We start from the raw sequence: 22,402 nt of genomic DNA on the forward strand, positions 1-22,402 counted from the left end.
CATGGACAGTTTTAAACAGGGGATGGCTTCAATGTCGTTTATATTTTGCTTGGAATGCATTAGAATTCTCTTCCCTTAGTTGATTCACTTTCTTATGCTTTGGGTTATACGTGTTGAAAATGAGCCACAGGAAGGAAGATGACCTAAACGCACCATTTTAGGCGGAAATAAGCCTGGCATTCAATAGACAACTGGTCATCCTCCGTGGCAAGGACTCATTTGTGGTAACCAAGACTCTGACTGCCCTGAAATTCTTTGTCAAACTTCTTCACCTTTCCTCATATAATATCAAAAAAAAAAAGAAAATGTACACTTTACATTTCACATCAATAAAACGTTAAATCATGTGTTACTGTTAGCTGCTCTATCTGGAGAAAAAAATAGCAAAGTAAAGCAATACCAGAAGCAAGAGAGAATTACTGTGTCTTTAAAAAAGTAAATATAGGTGTTATATCATCAATCCAAAACCACAGGAATAGGTTGTATTTATCTATTTATTGTTCTAAAGTTCTATAATGAAATATGAATAAAAGTTACCAACTGGTAACTTTAAATAGTTTTGTTACATGTGCCCAAGTAGCTTTAGCTAGATATATTACCAACTGTGAAAAACAGATTTTCAAAAGGGCCATGATATATATATATAAGAATTTATCTGAATTTAAAAAAAATTATTTAGATTTGAATCTTAGGAAAAGGAAACTTCATGTTGAAGGGTATGAGATTTCTGCAGAAGAAGCATTCTTCAATATCGACTATAATTGATACAGAAAGAAGAAACTTTGATCAGATCCTCGTCCTAGTATATCTCAGTTTACTTTTGGATACCATACTGAGATACTGGATCTGCGCTATAAACACTGCACTGACTCTTTTAGAAAATAAAATCCAGCAGGGGGGATTCAGATCACTACCTCTCAAAACCCCTGGCTTCGCCGCCATGTTCAGGAGCTCTGGGGTCAGTTTCCTCTACCTATTATACTGTTGACACTGAGGGGATTTCACTTTTCAATCTCTTCTTTTCGTGTAGTAAATGCTCCCTGAAATTGCTTTAAGAAAAATCGCTTCCCTCTGTCGCATGGCTCTGTGGCTAAAGTACCGATTCTGTTATTGCTGGATCTCCTGATTATTCTATTTCTCAAATTCAAGTGCAAGCATGCAGAACAGAAGAGGTACACACACACACACACACACACACACACACACACACACACACACACACACAGAGAGAGAGAGAGGAAACCAGCAGCAACCAGAAGTACCTCTCAGGGCGCTTTTGAAATAATGAGATAAAGTATAAGACGATTGTTTATGCCGTCCTGCTTTTGAAAGCTTCACATGGCATCCCTGGTGCCCCCCAAAGATGCCAGGCAGGTGAGCTGCGTAGCAGCAAGGCCCACTCTTACTGTCTTAGATAAAACTGCCCCACACACCTAAATTGTCATAGAATGGATTTTTAAGAAAACCACTAGAACGGGGTTAAATGTAGTCCAAACTACAAACGGCAAATGTCAAAAAGCAAACTGAGAAAGATCCGGAGGATACACATCCAAATGTTGACAGGGGACATTTCCGCAAAGGAAGTGACATAACAAAAGGGCAGTGTGAGGGAAATCGTCTTTTTAAAAACGTTACGTATTTCACAATGGTAGACACAAAATATTTTTAAATTTGAATAGGCATACATTTATACTGTGCGGACGATTAAGAAAATCTTTTAAAAGAACAAAAGTAATTCAAGTTTTTAAATTTTGTAGCCATAACCAGTTCCTTCCCTTATCATCCCAGGGAAGATACAAATATTTTCCCGACGTGGTTTTGGCACTAACTTGGAGTGTTAATGCGATTAGGTGTAAGCACTGCGACCTCTGTTTCGGGAATCCCACTAACATAGTAGGGTTTTTGTTTTAGTTTTTTGCTTCTACAAAGAGACTGAACTCACCTCATGAGGTTCTGCCAGACGCTGACGAGACTTGGGAAACTGCCCTCACCTTGCAGAGGCGAGGTAACCAAATGACTCCCCGTCCTTATGGCCGAGTCTTACTTAGTCCCTCATTTCTGTGAGTCATTCATAAACGTATTCCTCTCATGGCCCAAGCTTCCCTTGAGTTACACGGCCGATGGAAGTGTTTTACGTGCAAAGTGTGGAGCTGAGACCCAGGTCCTGCGCCCGGAGCCTTCCGCCAGGCATTTGCTTTTCATTTCTAAGTTTGCTAATTTTCTTTGTCCACTGTGCAAATCTCCTTAGGGAGCCAATGCAGGCCTGCTGTGATTATTACTTCTCCCTAAATTGCTGACCCTGGGCTACCACATCTTGGTGATTTAAATCCTTTATATTAGTTTTCCTGGTGCACAACCATAGTCTGAATGCCATCTATGTAAATATTTAAAAGAGCTCCACAAACATAACACAAAGTTATATCTCTTTGTACTTCCATTTCCTTATGACGTCTCCCTGTTACAGCTCTCTGTTTATCTCTTGACCACCACCCTCTCACCTTTAATACCCTTCTCCTAATCCTCTTGAACTCATTTTCACTTTATTCATCTCTCATGGAACAGAGTTACTTTATCATTTAGGAAAGACAGCCTGTTTATATAGACAAGGTGAAACTTGTTCATCAAACCCTCACACTTTTACCATTCCATCATCTAGAAAATCTGTCCAATATGGTAGCCGCTAGCCACATGTGACTGAGTTAAAGTTAAATTAATTTAAATAAAATTAAATTTAAGATTCAGTTTCTCATTCTCACTAACTACATTTCAAGTGCTCAACAGCTGGATGTAGCTAGTGTCCATGGTATTGGACAACACAGATATACAACATTTTCATCACCGCAGAAAGTTCTGTTGGACAGCCCTGATCTACGTGTTGGAACAATAATGATACCTAGACCCTTGGGATAATTCAAACTTTAATAGGAAGAAGAAACTGGATCTTGGGAAAGCAGAAAATGTTTTCCATAAAAATAAATGAAAGCAACAAACAAATTTACTTTGCCTGGAAAGAAGTAAATTTCCCCAAGTAAATAAATTTTCTACAAATCTTTACTTTTCTATTTAACAATCCAATAAAAATCTCTTCCTAAACATTACATACACTGGCTGGATTACAACATTTTTTTAAATTCTGCAATAATCTTCTATGGATTTGCAGGGTTCTTTTTTAAGAAGAACATTTATGAAGCTGTCAATCTGCTCCTTCTCGTTTAGGTACAAACAAGTTTGGAAAGCTTGGATGAAGAGGAATACGGGAATGTTTCCAACTACTTGAAAGCCCTCTGTCTGGGGAGCCAATCTTACATCCTCCAGTGGATGGACAGCGGGGTCATCTCCCCACTTGCCAGCATCTCTTCATCCATCAGCTCGCTTGGCTATCACTCCCCCCATGAAATCTGCCTGAAAACGTTCCCTCCCTGCATAAAACAGCCGGCATCAATCTCCCCCCGCTTCGTCCAGCTACCATCTCCTGTGCACACATCCATCACTCTGCACAGCCAGCTGACTTCTAGTTATTTCCACGTCTGTCCTGCTCTTGTGGCCGGGAGCTCTTAGGGGCACAGGAAAGTGACCGACTCTCAGTTGCATCCCCAGCACTGTGTTTGACACATACAAAGTTCATTGAACTGAGCTGAACAAATCGACTCAAAGTTGAAAAGCCTGCTTTTCACTCTGACTCTGACTCTGCTCTTGCAACCAGGGGTATCTGAGGTATAATCAATGTAATCTACTTTGCTACTGTCTACATTTAATTAGAAGACATTTAAATTAATTCAAAATGCTAGCAGGAGCTATTACCTGCTATGATCCAGTTGGCTGTTGGTAGCCTACATGTATTTGCTTTCTGACTATAGTGGTTTCTCAATTTCTTGGGAAAAAAAAAATAAGATTTTCTCTGGGTCCAAACAGGCTAATTAATGAGATTGCCAAATGAAATGAGCACTGTTGTTCAATCTGAATTCCTTCATATTTTTCAAGATATACATAAACTATTGTATGATGGGATTTTGATTTAATGAACAAAAAGACAATGAAAAGTATTGTCAATATTTAAAACTTAGATAAAAATCCACTCTCCAAAGCTTATTCAGGAAAATGTCAATTGGTTTTTGTTCCTAAGAAACTTGACTTTACAAAAGGGGCAAACACCCAAATTTCAAAAGGGAGGCCCAAAGACGTCATACATTGTCAAAGAGATCATTAGTTTATACGTATGTGCTCTTAAAACCAGAATCCTAATAATCTTGATTAAAAGACTGGCATTAACAGTGAAAATTTAAGATATAATAACTCAGCATTAAATGCAGGCTGTGGAATTCAAGAAAATGATTTCCTAACCAAGAAATACATGGCCCTTTTCAGTGCTGTAATAAAGTCAACTGGAATTTTTTTCCCTTCAGGTTGGATTGGGAGCCTAATGGCTCTTTTGCTTTTCATCTCCCCTTTTAATATCAGTGGAACACCACATTTTATAACTTTTATGTTGAAATATAGAATAAACACTATTTCTGAATTTGCTGAGGGATTTGTAGAACAATTTTGTAATCCTTCTTAATTTAGAGCAATATCCCAGAGACTATATTTGTATAGAGATTTAGAATTTCCAAATGCTTACATATGCATTGTCACATTTAATGCAAATTGTTCATATACATGATTAGCTCAATTATTCAGGCAACATCTGTTCAGTTTACATATTATTCATGACATTTCCCTCCCTTCTTTTTTCTTTTCTGGCCTGAAATTTTATACATTTCTTTCTATTAGTCTTATATTATAAGACTTATAACAAGAGAGGAAAGAAGAAAAGGAGGTGAAATCCAAGCTGATCATATTTTTTAAATGTATAGAGTTCTTTTAGAAAAAATGAGACTATTAAAACTGCTAGTTAAATTAAGGGTCTAGTGAGTAGAGGCTTTAATTTAGGTGGTTTAAAGTATTTCAATGTTTGTGCCTTATTTAAATACTCTGAATCTACAATTTCCAGTTAATAGCCTAATTATTTTATAATAGTTATTTCCTTTAAGCTTGTGTGCTAGGGATGCTTATTCCCATTTTTATAGGTGAGAGAAGAGGCATATGGAGAGACGAAGTTGATCTATCCAAGCAGAGGCCAGCGTTACAAACCAAGGCACTTGATCCCAGGTTGAGAATCAGTTCCCTGAAATCAGTGGCTCTCAAGCTTCGTCGCACCATGGCGAGCTTGTGAACACAGACTGCTGGGGAGGGGGGGACCCGGAAGTTTCTGATTCGGCGGATCTAGGGTGGGTCCTGAGAATGTGCATTTCTCAAAAAAGCACTGCAGATGTTGCGGCCATGGGTGGTCCTTGGACCATTCTTTGCAAACCCCGGCTGCCTCCCTCGGCTCTTTTTACATCCTTTAAGCTGTAAACCACATCAGAGCAGGGAATCTCCTGGATAAGGTGCTGCCTCTCTCCATCCCCATCTCCTATTGCCAACTGGTTACCATCACAATGCCTGTGGCACCTCACACACACTGGGTAGATGCTGCATGAATTGAATCAACCTCCATTGTCTCATGGTATAAGGGAAACGAGATTGGTTAAGTGAGACACATACGGAACCTTCTTTGTACGGTCTATTTGAGCTAAAATGTTCTATCCTTTATTTCTCTTCTAAGCCACTGAATTTAATAAGTGAAACAAAGAGGCACAGGACAGCAAGGAAAAGTGTCCCCAAGTCCTTACCCTTCCAAGGGGCCCTTTATGCCCTCGGAGTCACCACACCACCATGTAAGATCTCCAGGTTATCAGCGCTCTCCCCAGATGTCCAATGTCGCCATTGGCGCTAGTCAGAGCTTTCCCCGCTTTGTGAGGGGTATTTATTTGCTCCTATCCCTTAGAGATAAATGACTATCCTTCTATCACCCACCCCGAATAATCTCTTCAACTCCTCCTTCTTTGTGTTGCAAAATAGATCACTTTAAACGGGCCTTATCCTGTTCATTTTTTCAGACTACTTGAGAATAGAGATGCTACGCTTTTGGAGAAAAGTGGCGAGATTGTGACGGCCCAGATAGTCAACGAGCTGGATAACCAAGATCACGTGAACCACAGCATTCTGTGTTAGATCCAACTGATGAAAACGTAAGAGCTGCAAGAAATGGATTACTGACAGTTGGTTAACGTTGAAGGTCATGATCTTACCTATGCACACTAGATCCATAAAACCATACATTCCATAGCAGATTTGAAAAAGGATGTCCTTCCTCTGCCACACTGCATAGGGGCTGAAGGCTGACCAGAGGAGCCAGGTCACGCTCGCTATTAAGAACAGGGATCCTAGGATTACAGCAATCATCTGAACTTTCTCAACCAGTGTTATAGAAATGCTTTGCCACTAAAAGAAAAACAGAGGCATGTAAGAAAAAGGTGCTGTGTATAATTGAAAAAGAAAAAAAAAAAAAAACATTTTCAGCCCCATGTTTCTCTTCATGTTAGACCCTTTTCAACCTGATCGGCCCCAAAACGAATTTTTCCATTTCATCCAGGCTATAAAAAATAGACAAGCAGATAAAGATTAATGAATGGCCTCTACTTCATTATTTTCAGTAATTCACCATTCTACAAGGTTAATCTAGTTTTATTCCAGATAACCACACTGAGTGTGAATGGCTGAGGAATGTTTAGTGCCTGGGAATCACATTATCATCTTTCACATGTGCATGAAATTAAATACACTCTGAAGAAATATGGCGAGGACTCTTCTATTGGGAAATTAATTTTGCTCTTAACGCATTTGGCTACTGCAAAAAAAAAAGGGAATTATCTCTTTTTTAATGAAAAAATGTAAAAAGCAAATAAATAATCTATATTAGAACATCCGTGAAAAAGTCATTTAACACACTGAAATAATTATAAGGGAACTAGAACATTGTATGTTACTGGTACATTTCATATGCTCAGATATTACTGGCCATTCATTATCTAATGAGTAATCCATGAAGCCATTCTTGTCAAGATTTAGAATTTGTACTTGAAGGAGTATCTTTGAAACTCACAAACTGTGTAAGCACACACCATTCAATGGAGAAAGTAATTTGGTGTCTGAAGCATCAACGTTTGAGAGGGTTTATAGTATAAATGATGAAAAATCTTTCAAGGGTGTTATCGGCTTGAGAGAATTAATTAGTCAGGTTCTCACTTTCGCATTGCTGAGACAGAAACAAAACTAGAATTTCTGTTATAGTCTGCCAGTAAACAATGAAACTCAAAACAACCTGCACAATCTCCCTGTGTGTGAGAGTTATGGCTGCTGCAACATGTGGCTTGTCAGCAGAATCCCTGAACAGCTTAAATAACCTTGAAAAAACAAACTTGAACAGTCAGCATCCATTGGGTGAATCTGATATTTCCTTACCCTCTTTACTTACCTGGGAGTCTGAATATGTGCCTCCCCAGACAGGGGTCTATCACTACTCATGAATTCCCTCTCTCCCTCACTGCCTCTGTCTCTCATCATAAAGAATCAACATATAATGATTTTAAATATGCTTTGAGCCTTGCAGATTCTTAGCTGCAAGGTTCTAAATTCTATACTTGTTAAAGATTAAATATCAAAATGCATTTGAAATATTTCATTCTCTCAGGTCATTTACTTCATGTTTCTCTTAAAAAAAAACAGAACCAAATGACAAGGGTTGTAGATTCTATAAGAAAGGTATTTCTCACCATTTTAATGCTAAGATTCATTGATTGAAAAGTGATTCTCGCTTTTACAATTTTGCATGAATAATAACTGAACTAGTCAATATTATTTTATCATTACAAATGAATCAATGTTGTATTTCAAGCACATATCTGAAGGTTTTTTTTACTAGCATCCTGACATAATTTTAAACACATTAACTTCAAATGACTAGGCATTTGAATTTTAAACCACTTTAAATTTGGTGTCACCAGACAAGCGTGAAGTGTCCATGTCTGTGGTCTTGTTTAGTTCTGATGCTCATTAAAATCTGCATTAAATACGACAACATGGTAGATGATATAGAAAACGACTTCCACCTAATATCCGTCCTAGATGGATGCTATCATGTCTGTAGGCACTGTGTTAGCCTTTGTCAATTTATTAATCACATCAAATAGATGAAAGCAAATCATCGTTTTAAATCCATGAGGCAATGGTGTCCAACTTGTGTGCATGTGTGTGTGTTTGATTTTCCCATGATGTGCTACCTGTTTCAAAATCCATATGCCTGAAACACAGAAGTCGGGTAATCCAAAATGAGTGAAGAGGATTCACCAGGAATGCGTGTTACATACTGAAATCTATTTTCCTTTTGCCAGGATCCCTTTATGTTCCAGATTCATTATGTGATTTTAGCGGAGTTAAATGTGGACAGCTCAATATTGTATAATTAATTGTATTTAGCTTCAGTTAGGCTTATTGATTAATTAGTTGATCCAGGCTGCCTGCATGCCAATTCAGTAACAACACGGTGGACCCCAGTAGGCGCTCGGATTTGGGTGAACTGGTGGGTATAGCTTTATGGTGCTGTGGTGTGTCCTGGGACAAGGAAACTGGTGGCTTTGGTCTCAGAGTCAGCATGACTGCCAGCACCGGCAGGCCATGCTCAGGTGGCAGGCTTCCCACACATGAGGGTCAGCGCTTCCTTGACAAGGAAGGTGAATGAGCAAAGGGACAGACTTACTAGGAATAAGGAACATATGACACAGCTTATACGTGGAATCTCAAAAAAAAAAAAAAAAAGGAATACAAAGCAGAAATAGACCCACAGACATAGCAAACAAACATGGTTAGCAAAGAGGAAAGGTGGGGGAGGGATAAATTAGGATGTTGGGATTAAAATATACACACACGACTATATATAAAACAGATAAGCAACAAGGACCTACTGTAGAGCACAGGGAACTCTACTCAATATTTTGTAACAACCTATAAGGGAAAAGCGTCTGAAAAAGAATACATATAATATATATTATATAACTGAATCACTCTGCTGTATACCTGGAACTAACACAACATTGTAAATCAACTGTACTTTAATAAAAAAAAAAAAGAAACATCAACGCTTCACACTTGTTTGGTGTTACCAGATTTAAAATGGTTTAAAATTCAAATGCCTGGTCGTTTGAAATGAATGTGTTTAAAATTATGTCAGAAAGCTAGGGAAAAAAGAACAACTCTTGATTACAATACACTGGGAGGCTCAATTATTTACGATTATCATAGAAATTATTTTTTGTCATGGATATAAGAAGTAATTTGGGAATTCTGAAGTTTACTTTTAAAGAAGGATAAACTGTTTAAAATCTATAATGAGCCCCTTAAAATTTTGGTTTTATGTCACTTTGCTAATAATGCACATGTGCAAATGTGTCTGAAAGTGCATGGATATTCTTCACCTACTGATGAACCCTAAAATTAATACCATGTCACTGAATAGCTAATGAGGACAAACTGTTATTGAAGCAAAGTTTATTAAACCAGTTAGGAACTTAGGGATTTCCCTTTGAACACTGATAACATCTCGATCATTTCTTTTCTCACTATATACTGCTCTCTTATTTTTACCGTCGTGTGCCGAAGAGTGCGATTGCTCACATTCTTCCCCTAGGAAAAATAATGCTGCTTCCTACCACTGGGAAACACCCACCTAGCATCCTTGCCCTGGAAGACACACATCATCTACCAGGCTCAGCCTAAAGGAGCTGTGTTAATGGACCATTTGCTTGGACAATAAAAACAGAAGATGAGTGTCTTGGGTCTTCTCTCTCTACCCCAGTGGTATGCAAGGTCTGAATTTCAGTTTGTAAAGCACTTCTGAATCTTGAACAAAATTTGTCAACTGCTGAGCACACTTTTCTCCTCTAAAACTTGATATTTAAGTATATATATATATTTTTTCATTTAAATTTCTTCCCATATTTGGAAAGTAATATAACAATAACCAGATTGGCTTAGAGCCAATAATTGCTATTATTTTCTTTCTTTCCATAATATGTGAATATGTGTAACTCTTTTATAGCCCTAAAAGGCTGTTCACTTCTACACAACTATTGAACCTATTGTTTCTAGAAAAAATGGGCCCAATTGGTTCCTCTTTGGGAAGTTCATTCTAATTTTGCGTACTAGAAGAAGTAATTTAATATTCACAGCCTGTATTTATCTAGGGCTAATGTGTGCCAGGCACTTTTCTAAGTCATAAGTACTAACTCATTCAATTCCCACAACAACTTAGGAGGGAGGTACTATTATAATCCCATTTTACAGATGCGGAAACAAGCAGAGATAAGTTAAACAATTTGCCCAAGGTTAAACACCTAGTAAGGACTGGAGTTGAGATCTAAACACAGATAGTCTGACTTCTAGGTTCATGCTCTTCACCCTTATACTATTCTGTGTAAGGATTCCACTGAGCTCTGTTAACAATTAATTGCATACACCCCCCCCCCCCGCATCATTTCAGTGCCATGGCAATTTCCTGACAAAAGCTTCCAGTCCGTCTTCTCTGGTCTACTGAAATAGCTTTCTAGCTGGATGTCCAGCTGTGAGTCACTCGCCGGTCCTCTATGTAACTCCCCAGTCTACATTCCTAGTGAAAGAAAAGCTGCCCCTGTTGGGCTGGACTCCAAGCTCCATCAAGGAGGCTAAATATTTGGTTCAACACATATTCCCAGTGCCTGGCACATAACTGCTGCAGGAAGGATGAAAAAAAGGGATGTAGGAATATCACAAGGAAGAGAGGAGAGAAGAAGAAAGCTGGAAGGATGAAGGGAAAGAAAGAAGGAAGGAAGGAAGGAAAGAAGGAAGAAAGGAAAAAAGGAAGGGAGGGAGGAGAGACAGAGGTACACTCCTCAATTCAGCTTCATCTGATTCTTTGTATTCTCCCAAATGCCGGGTGCTTTGGTCCCTCTCTGCCTTTGAGCACGTTCTCACCCGATGAAATCTCTCATCCGTCCATAACTGGCTATGATGCCAGCTCTTCTAAAAAGCTGTCCCCCTCCTGCCCCTTCTTTTCTAAGCAGAAATCCTCCTTAGGGACCCTACCATCCACTATGTATACTTCTGCTTAGTGTGTACTTCTTTCACTGGAATCCCAGATAGTTGTTTCTCTCCCTGTTGTCCATGGACTGCATACCATGATAGCACAAGCTGAGTCTCACCTCCCCTTATGTTCACCAAACAGCTGAACACACCTAGTCAATGCTTTAAATACACCATATCCTGATTTTAGTTTCCATCACCTATCTGATTGGCAGAGTAACGTTCTCTCCACACATCCATTCTATCACTGCCTACAAGATAAAGTTCAGCTCTGGCTAAACCACCAGTGAGTAGAGAAGTGAGGAGTTAAACTCAGATCTGTTTCCAAAGCCTAAGTTCTTTCTAACTGTCCTTCTCTCTGCATAACGTCTGCCCTTCACACCTTCTCTCTGCCTACTTAAGTGGACACATTTTACATCTAAAAGCAAAACCAAAAAGGACACAGTTACACCTATCTAAAAGGTAGCTGTAGGGGTGAAAAAAAGTCAACAAATGCAAAACGCAGCTCAGCAGAGTACCGACTAAATCTGACCTATAACTTCCCAACTGGCATCCTCACCTACTTCTTGAGTCTGAAAGCTGCAGTTTATTAAATAAGTATTTTAACAGAAAGATAACACCCTCAAGGAGTTATACTTCTTTAATTTTAGTGAAGTTTGGAGGGAATTAAATGAACTCATATTGGAAATTATTTAATATTCTCTTTATATATGACTGTTCAGAGATGCACCAAGTAAGGTCCATCAGCCCTGGAAAGATACAACGTGTGTGGCCCCAAATTGGGCACCACTGTGTGTGTGAAGGTCCACGTTGGTGTAGCGCACTTCATGTGAAACTGGATGAGTACCCCAGTAATTACCACAGACTGCTCTGAAACCATGGCACTAACTGTGGCCCTTACCAATGAAATGATATCACAGGTTTATTACTGCCTTCAGACAGAAAAGGATAGAAGAAAAAGCTCGGAATTTTCTTTAAAGAAACGATGGGAGTCCAAGCCACGACAAGACCAAGTCTTCCCCTTGTATAAATCACTTCTAGCCAGTAAGATAAGAACCAGAGAAAGGAGGGCACTCCATCAGGCCTCCAGGAAGCTATTTAGAAAGATGCTCCTGTCATCCCGTTGTCGGAAAGAGTTGATGCAGCTTCTCAATTTAGAATCAATTTCCTCCCTGAAAAAAACACGTGCTCAGAGGGAATGAGGCTGAACTCAGAGAAAGCAGATCTTTCAGCATGCATTCAATCACTCAGTCTGAAGCACTGTTTTATCTTTGTTTTTACAAGGTAGGCCAGGTGTGAATCTTAGCTAATAGATTTGTAGTACAATGATTTATAGCACTGCAGTGTGACAGGTGGGCTTACTCACTAGTGTCAGCAGAGAACACCTCCTCTTAAGAAGTGTTCTCTTCCGAAAAATGAATTTAGCTGAGACCTATTTTCAGTCATCTTTAGATGGTGTATAAATTGAACCACTAAAGTTGGGATGTGAAATGCTGGCAGAAAACATCTCAATGTGTAATCAGTTTGACATGCGGGTAAGACATTCAGTTAATTATATGCCCATTCTTTGTAGAGTTGTATTTATAGGCTGCATATTAAAAGTGATTTCATGGTTTAATATGTGTCTTCTCTGCGAGAAAAGCATTTTCGTAAACTTATCAGACATGAGACAAAAGTCAGACAAAAGAAATTTGCTTTGTCCGAGAAAGGTGAAATCTAAACAACCTAGAGAAAACAGTTAGGGAAACATGAAACTGCTTCTTTTAAATGTTAATAAAATTGGTAAAACTAGCAAGGCTAACCAAGAAACGAAAGAGAGGATATGATGACGGATCCTACAGATGAAAAGAGAAGTAAAAGAATATTATAAACAGCTGTATGCTAATGAATTCAATTATACAGATGAAAGAGACAAGTTCTCTGAAAAACACAACTTATCAAAACTGACTCAAGAAGAAACAGAATGTATAGAATAATGCTATATAAAAGAAATTGAAGTTTTAATCAAAAGCCTTCCACAAACAAATGAACAAACACCTCCAGGACCAGATGGTTTCACTGGAGAATTTTATCAAACATTTAGAAAACACAATGTCAATTTAACATATACTCTTTCAGAAAATAAAGGAGGACAGAATATTTCCCAACTCATTTTATGAGGTCAGCATAAACCAGATACCCAAACCTGACAAAAACATTACAAGAAAAAAATAATTTCGGGCCATATTCCTTATAAGCATAGGTGAAAAAAAAAATCCTCTACAAAATATTAGCAAATCAAATCCATCAATATATAAAAATAATAACGCAGCACGAGTGAGTGGAGTTTATCCTAGGAATGTAAGGTTAATATAACGTTCAAATATCAGTCAATGTCTTAAAAAAAAAATGGGAATAAAGACGCAGACCTACTAGAGAATGGACTTGAGGACACGGGGAGGGGGAAGGGTAAGCTGGGACGAAGTGAGAGAGTGGCATGGACTTATATACACTACCAAATGTAAAAGAGATAGCTAGTGGGAAGCAGCCGCATAGCACAGGGAGATAGAGGGGTGGGATAGGGAGGGTGGGAGGGAGACGTAAGAGGGAGGGGATATGGGGATATATGTATAGCTGATTTACTTTGTTATAAAGCAGAAACTAACAAACACACCATTGTAAAGCAATTATACTCCGATAAAGATGTTAAAAAAAATAGATAACTCATGAGAACCTACTGTATAGCACAGAGAACTCTACTCAGCGCTCTGTGGTGACCTAAATGGGAAGGAAATCTAAAAAAGAGGGGATATATTTATACATAAAACTGATTCACTTTGCTGTACAGCAGAGACTAACACAACATTGTAAAGCAACTGCACTCCACTAAAAATTAATTTTAAAAAATCAATCAATGTAATTGATCATAAACTAAAAGAGAAAAAGATCCTCTCAGTGGATGTGGTAAAACTATATGAAAAATACCCATTCACGATGAGAACTAGGAACGGAAAAAAAACTTTCTAACCTGAAAAGGGCATCTACAAAACACTTAAAGCTAGGATCATATTTAATGGTGGTGGTGGGGAAATGCATCCCCCCTACCAAGATCAGGAATGAGACAAAGATATCTATCCCTATTATTTCTATTCAATACCTAATTGATGTCCTAGCCAATGGAATAGGGCAAAAAAAAAAAAAGTATAAACATTGTAAAGGAAGAAGTATAAAATTGGCTCTATTTGTAGATGTTATGATTATCTATGTAGAAAATCCTAGGGAAGCGACAAGAAAACCTAACAGAATTAGGAAGTTAATTTAGCAAAGCATCAAAATACAAGGTTAATAAACAAAGATCAATTGGATTTAAACAGCAGCAGCAAGAAGGTGGAAAACAAAATTACAAAAATAATACTACATAAAAACACCATAAATCAGAAATTACTTAGGACTAAAATTTTTAATGGACAATCTACAAATTATTGCTGAAAGAAATTAAAGAAGACCTAGATAAACGACACTTATGAATTAGAAGACCCACTATTTTTCAAATAACCATTCAATTCTTCAAATTTAACTTTTAAAGTTAAAACAGAAGGAAAACAGTATCAGAAAAACAAATGTTTCTTGTTGTTTACATTTTCCAAAAAGAAATCACTCATTTAGAATGATCATCAGTCAGTTGACATTATTGCTCTAATTTTAACTCACAGAGGTTAAAGAAGAAAAAGTTATCTCCGTTTGTTAGCTGCAATTTCCATAAGAATTCGGCAGGAGAAAGCCCTCTGAACCACTTTCTTGTGGGGAACAATCTTTACTATCACTCGCTTGGCTGTTAGCAATGCATATCCTTGGAGGGACAGTGTCTTGGCCACAGATCACTGCTTTGTTTCATTAAAACGACTGGAACTAGATCCTGTGACCAAGAGAAAAGCAGAAAGGTGGGTGGGCAGCTTCCCATGTGTACTAGGGAATGTTGCGAGGGGTTCTTATTATTGTACAGGATCCAGAACATCAATAAAATGTCTTCTTCCAGAAACATGGAAATCCCAAGAGGTGTGATAAGCCATGTCCCAGGTCTATGGAGCTAGGCTCAGCCTGGTTTGTAGCTCAGGGAGAAGAAACTGAGTGCCTTGAGGTGAGGGTCACCTTGGGGGTTCCTGGGATGAGTGTCCAGAACTGTGTGCCTGGGTCCTAAGATTATGCAGTAGGAGAGAAATGTTCTTCCCCTAGGAAGGAAACCTCAGAGAGAAGACAGCCTCTAAGAAGACTTCCCTCCGGTATTGAGAGCCTTCCCAGCTTTCCTCATGACAACGGGGTGGACACATGAATAGGCAAGGCTGCCCATGGACTTTAAGCCCCGGAGAATAAAGTCATGGGTGAATCAGGACAAAGGTTAAACTGACCTGAGGCCACATGGAACAGCAAAGGGACCAAGAATTCAGGGCTGGGCCAGAGTGATCAGATAAGCTTGGAAAGTTTGAAAATGCAATTCCAGGATGTGAGAAAATTCCAAAGTGAAAGTTTGGTCACTAAGTGGGCACCAAGACTAGCAGTTTAAAGTTAAAACAGAAGGAAAATAGTATTGGAAAAACAAATGGACATGGAGTAGGGAGGGATGCTCAACAGGAGAAATATCTGTGAACAGCCAGGGCCCAGGACGCCAATTACACATGAGAGATGAGCCTTCTCAAAAAATATCTGCCCAGAAAAACCCTTCTAACAAAAGTTGTCCCTTATCCAGATCCCAAGTCTTTGGAAATAGGAGGCTGAGTCCCGAAGACTATCCTATCTGTCTGTCTCCAGACGTACAGGAAGATAGCAGATCAAAGGAGTAGAGGGTGTGACGTTTTCTCATAAGGGAGGAGTATCCTCAGTTGGAAGGCTTTGCCTCACTGAGAAAAATCTCGCAAGTGACTGAGTATTGACAGGAGCAACAGCTTTCTGAACTATCTGTAAAGCAGGCATTATTTTAGCAACTATAGAGTGTGGAGTCTACGCGAGCGTACCATAATTCTGGGTCTCACTTAAGAAAAAGCGTATTTATTCCTCCAGTTTTTTCTCCTAATTCTTTCAAAACCATCCATATCTCATTTCGCAATGTAATCTCTTTGTTTGTTTTGATTGCTACAGATTTCCATACTTTTCAAGGGCATGTTGATCCAGATTTAACAGTCTAAATGTTGACATAAAAATACACTTTAGCTCTTCAGTGTTCAAGAGCTTATACTGCACTTTCCCTCTCTGTTAATTCTTTCTTGCAACAAAAGCAGGTGCTATCCATTATTTCAAACCAGGGCAATTTGCCCCAAGTGTCAACTGTCTAATATAGTTAATCTCAGTAACCAGATTTTGTCCCATATGAATTAAAAGTGTACCTCTGCATGTAATGCATTTTTGTTTCAATATTCTTCTCAGTATTTGGTATTAATGTTGTTTGAACACAAGTTCCCCAGGGGATCTCTAAGTAATTAGTAAGTGGTCATAATCGTATTTATTTGTTCTCTCCACAAGGAGTTGAGAGCTACCTTTGCTAAAGGAGCTTATTAAAACTCTCAATGGGCTGTTAACTGTTTTCAACCTTGTTTTTGGAACAGAATTTTCATGGAAAGCGACAACCTTCCCATTTGAAATACTCAGTTCATGCGGACTGATCAAAGAAATTTTCACATATTGAGATACGGTGAAATCGTTCTGGCTTATACATGAGTTAACATGAATTTTATGCTAACTAAAACATTCTGTTTGTGGCCCATCAAATATACATTGTACACCTGCTTTAATTATTAAAGAAAAGGGTGCATTGACCAGAAGTAAAGAATGTCCAGATTAAAAATAAAGTTTAAATGCCTCCCTTCTTGGATGCCAATGCTGGTACTTCTTTGATAATAAGACTGTCTTCCCAGGTGCCAAGGCCATACTGTCTGGCTGTGTATATGCTGGTCTGTTTTTCTTGAAACCTTGAAGGAATGTATCCCTGACTTGTTTCATGTTTTTTCTTCTGACAAGATATAAAACTGTGCTGAAAACCAAGCTTCTCTGGAGCAGTTCCCTGGAGTTATATGAGAGGGTGTCTCCCGGGATCTAGTCCTCAGTTTGTCTCAAATAAACTCTTTTCTATTCCTAACATAGATTATTTATTATTTTCATCGACAAGACCAAACACTGTGTATTCTCCTCGTGGTCAGAAGAGCACACTTGGTAATTAAGGACCATAGCATGAGTCGAGGTCACCTGTTCTGTGTAACTGATGCAGAGTCTGTACCTAGCGGTTTTCCTTGGCTACGGAGAGGCAGTGTGCTGTGCCGGTTCAGACAGACAGCTATGAATTGGCCCTTTGACCAAGTGAGTTATTCTTCTCATAAGGACCTCAGTGTTCTTCACTCTAAAGTGACATCTGACATAGTTGTCTCAGAATAATTGTGCACCGACACCTCCATGCCTAGCTCTCCTTCCTTAACCGGTTTCTAGACTCTGAACCAGTGGCTGTAAGAAAATGAAGCTGGTGAATCAGTAACAGGGAGGACAGAGCCCGTCAAACTGAGCATTGAACGTGCAGTGTCTACTGCGTGAAACCGGGCTTTGCCTCAGTTCTTGGTTAGAGAAGTCTCACTGTGGGATGACACCACCAACGCAAAGGTGCACGGAATTCTGCCGCCTTTGAATTTCTGACGTGTGTATGTTGTTCATTCAACATATACATACTTACTGGCAGCCTGGTATGTGCCAGGCCCTTCAGAAGGCACTAGACTGAGGAAAAAGTCTTTTTCTCATGGGATCACTCACAAATAGAAAAAGAAATACATAAGGTTTCCAGGACAAGTGAGCTGAGTTTTAAAGGTTAGGTTAAAAAAAAGGGCTTGGGCTTCCCTGGTGGCGCAGTGGTTGAGAGTCCGCCTGCCGATGCAGGAGACACGGGTTCGTGCCCCGGTCCGGGAAGATCCCACGTGCCGCGGAGCGGCTGGGCCCGTGAGCCGTGGCCGCTGAGCCTGTGCGTCCGGAGCCTGTGCTCCTCAATGGGAGAGGCCACAACAGCGAGAGGCCTGCATACCGCAAAAAAAAAAGGGGGGGGGGCTTGGTGGAAAGAAAGTATGCTAAAGATTTGGCAGAGAGATGGGAAGGGTAGGCAAAAAGAAGCATGTGCAAAGGAGCTAGTATATTTTGGAAACAGTGAGATTTTTATTATCACTGGCGAGTAGAATTCATGTTGGCAAGCGGTGCAGGCCAGCTCATGAGGGGCTTCCGGGATTGGCTGTGGAGTTGTACTGTATCCCATCAGGCAACGGCTGTTAGATAAGCACAAGAAAGAACGAGGTCTGAAGGTAACAGGATGCTTCCTAGTCCCGTCACACATGCCACAGTGCCTGGGTACATAGCCGGTGCTCAGGGAGCTATAACTATTATTCCAAAGGCAAAAGAGCCTTAGTTGAAAACTTCTCTGAGATAGGGACACCCTGAGCCCTCCACCTTTAGATGTTTCTAGATGAAGTCGGATGGAGAACGATCACCAGTGTGTCTGGGGACGGCTACCCCACCCAGCTCCCAGATACACCTCAAACCGTGACCCATTTCCTGACATCCTGCCACGGTTAACATAACACTTTGCTTGAGTGCAAAAAATCCTTTCCACTGACATAGGAAACTATAAATTCCTCAAGCAAGATTTGGCTACTCATTAATCACCAGTGAGGGGGAGGCGAGTGGTGGGGAGAGTCGCTATGATATCTTCTCATATTTTACTCTTTACTTTGAGCAATATCTCGAACAAAACAAACAGACGAATGCTTCCTACTAGTTCCTGAAATTCCTCACTGTCTTGCAGTTTTCCCATCATAAAGGTTTGATAGGAATAATAAAGAAGAAGCTTTTCCTCACTAAAGAGAACTTCCCTTTGCTTAAACTTGAGGTCATTTGTTCACATTCTATTTGAGAACCTGCTATCTGCCAGGCCAGGCAGAAGTACAGGATGAGACACTACTGTGAGACATGTCAGCCCCTGTTCTGGATACCTGAGTGTCCAGTGAGCAAGAGACACATGACAGGTGCCCGCAGGGGATCTCCCAGCAACCACCTCTGTGCACACAGCGTTCTCCAAGTGCAGAGCAGACACCCTTCATCATAGGGAGCCACAAAAGCATAACGAAGGAGGTGATGTGCTCTGGGGTTTGGAAGCATCAGCAGAGGTTCATTAGGCAGAAAAGAACGTGCCAGACAGAAGACCAAGCAGCTCTCACTCTTTGGCTACAGGTTTTGCTTTAATTTCATTTAATCTTTCACTCATCTTTTCTAATAGATTTGAGTTCAATTCCTACACCTAGTTTTGCAAGCCAACAGCAGTCAAACAGTGACTTCTTCGACCATTAATGTAAATATTCCAGTATAAGACCTCGTTTCCACCTCAAATAGCCCATAATCTACTTGAGTGATGAGACCAATACATGGGAAACAGAGAGGGATCAAATAATGCAGTTAAGCCACAAACTGTGCAGAAGAGACTGCGAGTTTCATAATGGGAGATTGGTGGGCAGACATCAATACAAACTCAAGCAATCTAGAATGGCTTCCTGGAGGAGACTGGCCTGCCCATGAATGGCAGGGAGCATATGGAGACGTACAAGTCGGAGATTAAGACCTTCCAGGCAGGAGTGACCTGAGCAAGGCTCCAAGGTGGGGAAATGAACGAGGGATGTTTCTGTGGTGCCCAATTTAAAGTAGGGCTGTGTCTGCAGAACCCCCGAGGAACCATGTGAGAAGCGATAAGTGAGAGAGAACAATCTGACAGATGCAGAACATCTAGCAACATGACTAACTTTCTCCCTATTAAGTCACACTGATATATGATTATCTGTTCACGCACCTGCTTTCCTGAGCTCACTGTGAGCTCTGTGCAGGCAGGGCTGGGCCCTTATGGATGTCTGACTGAGTCTTGTTACTTGGTACAGTGCCTGGCACGTCAACAGAACTCACATTGGGTCAGTGAAGGAGACTTAGTTTTGCTTTATCTCTTTATGTGAGTGATTTGTTTTGACAGCAGGAAAGGACCCCAAAGTCACTGTAACTTTCTAGTCTAGTTCTCAACCAGGCCCCAAATGTCGATAGTGCCAAGGTCAAGAAACCCCAGTCTATCACACGTAAGACTAAAATAGATGCTGTGTTTGGATTGTGGCTGTTTTAGTTGTACTCTCTTCTGAACTTAAAGCATGCTTATCTTTAAAAAAAAATGAGGGGGAAAGAGCCTGATTCTTTTCAAGATAATTGCACTTAATTTCCTGGGAAACCTAACAGCAGTGATGTCCAAAGTGTGTCACGGGTCATCTCACCAGCCAGCAAACTGCTTACATGGTGACTCAGCCAGAAAATGCATGAGAAACAGTGCAGGGAGGATAATGTCAGATGGTGGCTAATATGTTGATATGTTCAAGGTGCCTAATTAAAAACAAATTCAAATTCCTTGTGATCCTGCATGAAATAAGCTACAGCTATACAGTAACACAGGATGCTAATTTTTTAAATGAATGATAGGTGATTCAATGAAGCATTGATAAAGGAAGGAAAAGCATGTTGCTTAAGGAAAGATTTCTTTATAACATGGGATAGATAGATAGGGATGCATGGAAAGAAACGAGGGAGGGAGAGAGGGAGGAAGGGAGGATAGATGGGTGGGTGGATGGGTGATACGCAGATAAATGGATGGATGGACAAATGGATAGATGGACAGACAGACTGAGCTACCCTCATCCAAGGCCACAGCCAAGGTCACTATAACATCAATAACTGTATGGTCATCCTGCACTGTGTCTCCATTCACTGAAATAACCCGGATTGGTAAAAGCAGCTGGCCTTTTCTGTTTTTGATTAGGAATTGGAAGAAAGCTATTCAGAAATGTTAGGATAATTCTAATATTTTGACACCTTCCGGATTAGGCAAATCAGAGAGGGAAGCTACCTTACAAACTAAATGATTGTGCTGTTCTGGAGAATGAATAGCTCTTCAGATAAGAGAGAAAAGCAAAATCAGTCTGGTTCTGAGAGAAATGATGGGCACGGATGGAAAAAAAATGCCTCTGCTGGGGAGAGACATCAGCCTATTCCAGACGTGAACATACATATCTGATAACCTGTCCTCATAAAAACACATTTGGAAGGAGGCAGAAAGCTCTTCAGAGGCCCTTTATTTTACGGAAGGGGAAAGAGTGGTCCAAGTAGAGAAGTAAGCTGCTGGGCAAGGCCACGAGCTGGCTGGCGGGACAGCAGCATGACCACTGGCACTGACCCAGCCATCCCGTTACTCTGCCACGACGCCTCAGAACTCATCCCGAAACCTCTCCCTGTCTCACACTGGGTCATCTTCTCCCTCCTATGGGCCACTGTACTATTCACTCTTTTTTTTTTTTTTTTTTTTTTTTTTGCAGTACGCGGGCCTCTCACTGTTGTGGCCTCTCCCGTTGCAGAGCACACTCCGGACGCGCAGGCCTAGCGGCCATGGCTCACGGGCTTAGTTGCTCCGCGGCACGTGGGATCTTCCTGGACCGGGGCACGAACCCGTGTCTCCTGCATCGGCAGGCGGATTCTCAACCACTGTGCCACCAGGGAAGCCCTGTACTATTCACTCTTAATTCTTTCTCACCAGTCCCACGGAGACAGCCCGTTACTTATGATAGTGGCAGAAACCACCTGCCCCATGACCCTCAATGTCAGAGGCAGCTCGGGGAGGACCCTCGACCCTGGCCAGGGACCTGGTTGCAGGTCAGATGTTTTACAAAGCTGCCCCTGTACTTCTTCTTAGGAAATCTCTGTCTATCCTGAAAAACATTCCAAAATGATGCACATTACAGAAGGAATGAATATGAAATTATTCATATGACAGCTGAACTAACTTTTAAGCCATTTTACTTATAAACAGGATTTATCTGACAGGAGATGTGAAGGCAGCTTTTCTAGAGCTTTCCCTTCCCCAAGAAATGCTTAGAGTGAAAAAAAATAAACTAAGTGGTTTAGAGAAAAGAGAAGGGCTTGAGGGAAGTACCATTGATTTTGTTTGGAAATTAGATTACCACATTATTGCTTTTTAGGAGGTTATATCCCTATTAAACAACAATTTATTCTTCAACAAACTTCTTTGACAAAAGTTTTGTAATTGGAAGCAGGAATGAATGACTGAAACTAAGCATGCTTTGCAAACAGTGAAATAAGACAACCTGTATCCCCAAATAATTAATAAATTACTAAATAGCTACAACAATATTAAATGTGCCTCCCCACTAAAATAAATAAAGCCTAAATCTGGGCAAGTTAGAGCTAAGAGATTGGAGAGGCAGGGCAGGCACAGGGCTGCAGTGGTAGATGCAGAACTTGGAAGGTCCTGTCTTAACATCTGTCAGGGAGGAGA

General features: G+C 40.2%; 1 protein-coding gene across 1 annotated transcript in view; it reads right to left on the bottom strand.

The window, feature by feature from the left end:
* The window catches only part of MARCHF11 (membrane associated ring-CH-type finger 11), a 119,489-nt gene that overhangs the window by 15,088 nt on the left and 81,999 nt on the right, over window positions 1–22,402 (bottom strand). Inside the window, exon 3 of the mRNA XM_059061942.2 lies at window positions 6,171–6,363. Coding sequence (XP_058917925.1) covers window positions 6,171–6,363 — 193 coding nt within the window. The remainder of the gene's footprint in view (window positions 1–6,170; window positions 6,364–22,402) is intronic.

The sequence above is a fragment of the Kogia breviceps genome, chromosome 4 (genome assembly GCF_026419965.1).
Source record: "Kogia breviceps isolate mKogBre1 chromosome 4, mKogBre1 haplotype 1, whole genome shotgun sequence".
Classification (NCBI taxonomy): domain Eukaryota; kingdom Metazoa; phylum Chordata; class Mammalia; order Artiodactyla; family Physeteridae; genus Kogia; species Kogia breviceps.